General features: G+C 35.9%; 1 protein-coding gene across 6 annotated transcripts in view; it reads left to right on the forward strand.

The window, feature by feature from the left end:
- The window catches only part of Kiaa1468 (KIAA1468 ortholog), a 111,496-nt gene that overhangs the window by 45,568 nt on the left and 59,307 nt on the right, over nt 1-6,621 (forward strand). For all 6 annotated transcript variants that reach the window (XR_001232916.1, XM_005373018.2, XM_005373019.2 and 3 more), the window contains exon 11: nt 905-1,017. Coding sequence is in view for 5 of the 6 variants with exons in the window: in XM_005373018.2 (XP_005373075.1) it covers nt 905-1,017 (113 nt within the window). In the remaining variant the exon portion in view is untranslated. The remainder of the gene's footprint in view (nt 1-904; nt 1,018-6,621) is intronic.

Consider the following 6,621-nt stretch of genomic DNA (forward strand, 5'->3'; position numbering starts at 1 on the left):
CTGCCTCCCCGGCCCTTCGACTTAAGAGCCGCCTCCTGGCCCAGCAAGGGGCGACTGGGCAGCTCCTCTGCTGTCCTTATTAAAAGGACTTGAGGGGCTGGGGATTTAGCTCAGCGGCAAAAGCGCCTGCCTGGCAAGCGCAAGGTCATGAGTTCGGTTCCTGGTACCGGAGAAAAACCAAAAAAAAATTTAAAAAATATATATATATATATTTCTTTGAAAGAAATAAAATTTTAACTATTACTTTTACAAAATATTGAACTTACCTCTGCATGTTGAATGTACAGTGAACAAACAATGTTAAATATTTAACGTCAAATAGTTCTGATATTGTGTATTCACAATAGAATAGAATTGGCCTTTCTCTTTTTTGCTGTATTGAAGATCGAACCCTAGACAACTACTACCTTACCTCAGAACAACTCCCAAGAAATGGTCTTTTAAGTTTACTGCTGAGTTAGGTGTGAAAGGTACAAAATTATTATAGTCCTTGTATGTGTGGGAAGAGTTTTTTTTCTTTGGTTGTCTTTTTAAGTTTAAAATATAGTGAATTTCTGCAAGTTTTGTTTTATGAAAACTTTTAGAATTAAATTTATGTGTCAGCTTGGCAAATTATGGATATTATAGTATTTAGTATAAAAAGCTAATGGACCCTTGAGAAGTACTGGATAAAAAAAAGATTAGCTAAACCTTAAAGAAGATTTATCATAGTGATTTACATTTTCTGTACAAACCAACATGTATATTTTAACATTTTCATTGTTTTATTATTGTCAACCTTACAGAATTGAAATTTGCTTTTTGGTATATTGAAGACATCCATTTAAGAGTATTCTAGGGAAAAAAAAAAAGTTTTCTGCAATGTATTTTTATTTTAAATTTTTGTACCTTCATATTTCTTTAGGAGTTGATCCCCCTCATATTGTGTACAGCATGTCTACATCCTGAGCCTAAAGAGAGAGATCAGCTTCTCCACATACTTTTCAATTTGATCAAGAGGCCAGATGATGAGCAAAGGTGGGTGTGATTACTTCTTTGAAAAATAAATACACGTCAGCTTACTGGCTATTCTTTTCTTTTTTGAGGGGGCAGGGTTTTGGCTACTGGGAATCAAACTCAGAACCTTGTGCTTGCCAGGCAAGTGCTGTGCCACTGGCCCTGGCTTGTCTAATTTGGTACCAAGGTTGGCATGTAATCTAAATGCCTCTTTTCCTTCTCAGTTAGCAATTTTAGTAGCACTGGAGCTCTCATCATCTTAGAATTACTCCAGTCGTAGAAAATGTTCAAATCATAGGAAGTACATTTGAAGTCTATTCCCTTTTCCACTTTCTTTTTTAAGGAAGCCTGGAATTTACTATAACAAACATATAATACGGAAATCACTCCCAAAAATTTAGCCTGTGGATAGAAACAAAATCAAAAACAGCTTTTAAAAGTATGTGCAGGTAGGTGTGGTTGTACATGCCTATAATCCCAACACTGACAAGGCTGAGGCACAGGAATCACCCAAGTTTGAAGCTAACATGGGCTACATAGTACAAGGCCAGCCTGAACTACACAGTGAGACCTGCCTCAAAAAGAATTAGTATGTATAAATCATAAGCTCAGAGTCCTTATTGTCTACTATAATTACTGACAGTTTTCATTGTTTAAAACTTCTACACCTTCTTGAAATTTTAATTGCTTCTCATAGTCTTTGGACAGATAAAAATATTCAAAGATAATATTTAAAATAGCTTGTTTTTTGAGAACTAATACACATTAAAATGCACTTGATCTTAGCCAAAAGGCCCAGAAGCGATTCACATTAAAATGATACTAAATTTTCGTACACTATTTCTCTGTGTGTGTGTGCGTGCTTAAATGTGCACTATTAGGGGTTGAATCTGGAGTGTCACATATGCTAAGCCAGCACATTAACACTTGAGCTACATCTTTAGCCCTTTGTATTTTATTTTGAGACAAAGTTTCTCGTTATTGCCTCGGCTGGTCTAAAACTTGCTATCTTCCTACCTCAGACTCCCAAGTAGCTGGGATTGCAGGCAGGCACCACCATGTGTGCCTCAAACTTTATTTCTTTTAAAACTGTGATGTAGTCTCCTCTCAAAATTGCAGGACAGTTCATCTTGATCTGAGAATTCTGTTTTATTCCTAGTAGAGAAAAGCCTCCTAGTAATTTGCAGTTAGTTTATGTTCCAGTCCTCACTGAAAGAGAGAGGGAGCAAGCATCATGAAAGTCTTACTAGGAGCCCCAGAGGTGGTATAGATAAACCATATATTAACTAGAAAATAGCTCTTCATTTACCCTCCAAGTGCAAGAAGCCATAGTTAATGGCATAACAGATAATTATGCATAACCAGTAATTCCTCAGGCACTATTCCCCAGATGAAAACATAACCTCTCTGAAGGAAAGAGAAGCCTGACCTTATCTGCCTACATTCTCAGTGCTGTTTTTGGTGAATATTAAGACCTATGAAGGCAAAGAATAAAACCTTTTTAGATTCTATAGTGTGTCTTGTAATGACATGATCTTGACAGAAAGCAAGTTTTATTTTTTTTTTTTTAAATCTTGTTAAGAAAAAGTTAATAGGTTGACATCTCTTGATCAGCACGGGAGTTTTGACCTGCTCCTTCCAACCTGGGCCAGTTCACCCCTCCTTAGGCAACCTGGTGGTCCCCCACTCCCAGGAGATCACCATATTGATGCCAACCTTAGTGTGGACGCCCGATCCGCATAGCGCACTGCAGCCCAGAACTCTGGGACTCAAGCAATTCTCCCACCTCAGCCTCTCGAATAGCTGGGACTACAGGTGCATGCCACCGCACCCAGCAGGTTGACATCTCTTGATGTTTCCTTCCCAGTTTGGAATTTACTATACTATGAAGATATAGAAAAAAGGTATTTTTTGAAAACTAAGATATAAGCACACAGCATTTGTGAAAAAGAAGTTTAACAATCAACCTTCAATGCACCTGGATATTTTTCTGTTACTGTAATTGTCACTGAATGAAGCTGGATTAGGAAGACCAATCTAAAACCCTTATAGCTTTCACTTTGAAGAAAAGATGTTTCAGTTAACTAAAAATAAGTAGAAAGCACTAAGATAACTATTACTTTGGATAAGGCAGCCAGTTATTTCTGCCCTTCTCTAGTCTCCTGTCAAGAGTTTTTCTAGTCCAGTGATAGCAAACCTTTTAGAGCTTTGAATGATAACAAACCTGCTGCAGCACATGTGCCATAGGTTTGCTACCACTGAGTCAAAGAATAATATTCCCAGTAAATAAAAAAAATACTGTAGAGGAACTGGACAAATATATATTTCTTTGTAAAACCCTGTAAGCCATTGTAGCCAATTCAGCCTAGGCTACATAGAAAATTCAAGGCTGATCCTGTTGCTACAAAAAAAAAAAAAAAAAAAGAAAAGCACTATACAGTATAAATAGCAGGAACTCAGAAAGTGTATGTTGAAAAATGAATTATTATCCAAAAAGATTTTTAAAAAATTTTTATTAGTACGCTTGCAACAACACATTGTGATTACATTCATTGTAGGGAATTGGTACATATCCATAGTGCATCTCAACTCTTTATTTTCCCTTTCCCTCCACCCCTTTGTATTTTGTTGGTTTCAGGTTTATTTATCTTATAAGACATTATAAAGTCAATTAGATACAGATTTAACAACCAGACCAATAGGCCAAAAAGAATATATAAAACACATAAGATAATTATACTTAATCAAGGTGCCCTTTTGTTTAGATTGTCCCTTCTGGGTAAACAATAACTTTTTTTCAGAGAGAGAGAGACTTAAAAACATTGTTTGGTATCCTAAAAAAAAAAAGAGGTAAATATTAGGGGTTAGGGATACAGCTAGTGGTAGATTAGTTGCCCAGCATGCAGGAGGCCCTCAATATCAAGCCCCAGTACCACCAAAAAAAATAAGGTAAGAATTCATCATGGCTTTTAAAAAACAGGAGAAAAGAATCAAAAGAAATGTAATCATAGAAGAAAGAGATTGTCTAGAATAATAGAAGATACCGGGAGGAAGGGCAGAGGTCAGGGTGATTCCTAAGAAAAGAATATGTTTTACCACCAGGTCTGTAATCCAAGCATTCAGGAAGCTGAGGCAGGAAGATTACTGTGAGTTTGAGACCAACCTGGGCTACAAAGTGAGTTCACGGCCAGCCTGAACTGCATAGTGAAACCCTGTCTAAAAAAAAAAAAAAAAGAAAAGAGATCAAAGAAGAAGAGAATACATTTTGAGATTTTGAGTAAGCAATGATGATAAATACCTCAGAAAGTAAAACTTATAAATATTAAGAGTGGCTGTGCAATTGTGAGGCTGTAGATTAGGACATGGCAAACCAGCAAGACAGTCTGACATGATCTGTCAGTCAGAGACCTGTCAAATCACAGCGTGGATACATGTCAGAACAGCTTCAGAACCATGTGTGGGATGGCCTAGATCTGAGGTCAGAAGAAGGGTATAAAAGATGGCAACCATTGTCCTTCTCACCACTGTCTTCTTATTCTTGCAGTGGCTCACTTTACATGCAGAGTATATTTTCTCTGTTCTTCAGAGTTAATTTCTTTTCTCTATTCTTTCCACCCCTTTTTCACTTTTACTTCTTCTCTTACCTTCAATAAATGTTAAACTTTTACATTCATCAGTTGTCCCATCCAGTTCTTTGAACAGGGCAACAAGATCGTAGAAAGGAACACTAGACACTCCACCATCCAGTAAAAGCTATGGGCTTGAACAAGTTGTTCTGGTGGGTGGGTAAGTGGACTAAGCACCAGTTAGATAAAATAATGCAGTTGAATGTTTTCTTATGTTGTTTTTATTTTAATAAAAAGTTATTTTTTTCTTATACTTTGTAAAATAATAGAATTGTACTTTTATGATTTGGCAACTTTATATAATTTTACTACTTAATTTTCTGATTTACAGTTTTCATTTCTTCTAAGAATGTTGGAAAATCATAAGTGAACTGTGAGACAAATCAAACTCAGAATTTAAAGTACAAGGAACTCCTCAACTATGAGTGAACACACACATGTACAATAAATGTCTCTTTCCTGCCCTTACCAGTATATACCTAAGAGCAAGTGGAGGATCCAGCCAAGGTTAATCTATACTAGTAGCCCTCACAGTCTAATCAAGTAGGAATAAGGGAAATTAAATCACTGTATTAGTACCATTGGCTTCAGTCTGAAAATTTTCTAAGGACAGTTTGGTGATACTGTAATGGTATAATCTGGGTCTGTGAACACTGAATTTGAGGACAAAGGAGTGAGGGGGAATGTTTATTAAGAGGAATTGCTCTCAGTAGTCAGGTGGGGCTGAATGTAGGTTGCCTAGGGCACTTCTTGTCTAGGAGTTTTTATACCAAATAGTGACCAGGGTTCAGACCACTCTGAGTCAAACTAAGATTAACTTGCAGGATGAAAATAAGTTTACTTAAGTAGAAATGGGCCTATGAGCAGTTGAGGCATGTAGTAGCAAACTTGTATCTGCAGGTTTCTCGTGGCTTCAATCCTCTCCAAAGTGGTTCATTAAAAGAACAAAGTGAGAAGGAAAAAAAAATTTTTTTTCCATATATAAGTAAGAGCACAGAGTTTGTCCACCTGGTTCTTACCATATCTTTTGACCTCAGGTTCCTGCGTATCTGACTAAGGCCTAGTCATCCTGACTTTGCCTTGGACCAGTGCCCCTTTAGCTGCCTGTTGTCTTCCGCCTAACTTGCCTGTATAGAACAGTACTATGCACAAAAATTAGTCTTTTATTTTCCACTAGAAAAAATATTTTCCCTATCTTGAAACTTAATGTTAAAATACCATTTATTACATTTTTATTTTTAGGTTTACAAGGCAATAACCCAAATTTCATAGACTCTGCATGTAAAATTGGTGTCACCTGGTAGTGGAAAGTACCTATTAGCCTTGCTTCAGGTTAAGGTTAATCAGGAATTTGGCATTTGTGTCCACACTTAAATCTACTTTCACTTTACAGAAATACAACATTTTACTAAAATAGACGTAATAGTTAATGGTATTCCATATAATATAAACAACATGAACAAAGCAAAAAATTTTAAGGTAGCATATAGTAACTTACTTTTTCTTAATGAATCACAGGTTCTTCAGTAGCATCCTAAGAAGAACTTGACTTTATGCTCAGTAGTGGCACTTTTCCTAGTTCTTTGAACTGATGCCATGTTTCTACCTAGATTATTTATTAATCAATAATCTTATTTTTACTACCATAGAAAAATTTCTAATGCTGTTAATTTGTGGGCCCTCTTGACCTTTTCTGTTATGAACTGTATTTGTAAAATATTGAATCTTAACTCTGTTAAATTTGCTTTAAGGGACCCAATAGTTTTTCATATTAAAGTTTATATATCTTTAGTATGGTGTTAGTAACTCATGATTTGAAGTTCTGCACAAGTGTATATATCTAATAAGTCTTTGAAATTCTTAAATTTAAGAAAATTGAGTAAAATTATGAAACACATATACATAAATATGTGTAAATTATAGTGGGGGCAAAAGCCAATCAGGTATTAGGAAATTTTTATGAGGAGGCAGATAGCTAACATAGTGTTATGGTTGATAC

The sequence above is a fragment of the Chinchilla lanigera genome, unplaced genomic scaffold (assembly GCF_000276665.1).
Source record: "Chinchilla lanigera isolate Chin_1 unplaced genomic scaffold, ChiLan1.0 scaffold00001, whole genome shotgun sequence".
In the NCBI taxonomy this organism is placed as follows: domain Eukaryota; kingdom Metazoa; phylum Chordata; class Mammalia; order Rodentia; family Chinchillidae; genus Chinchilla; species Chinchilla lanigera.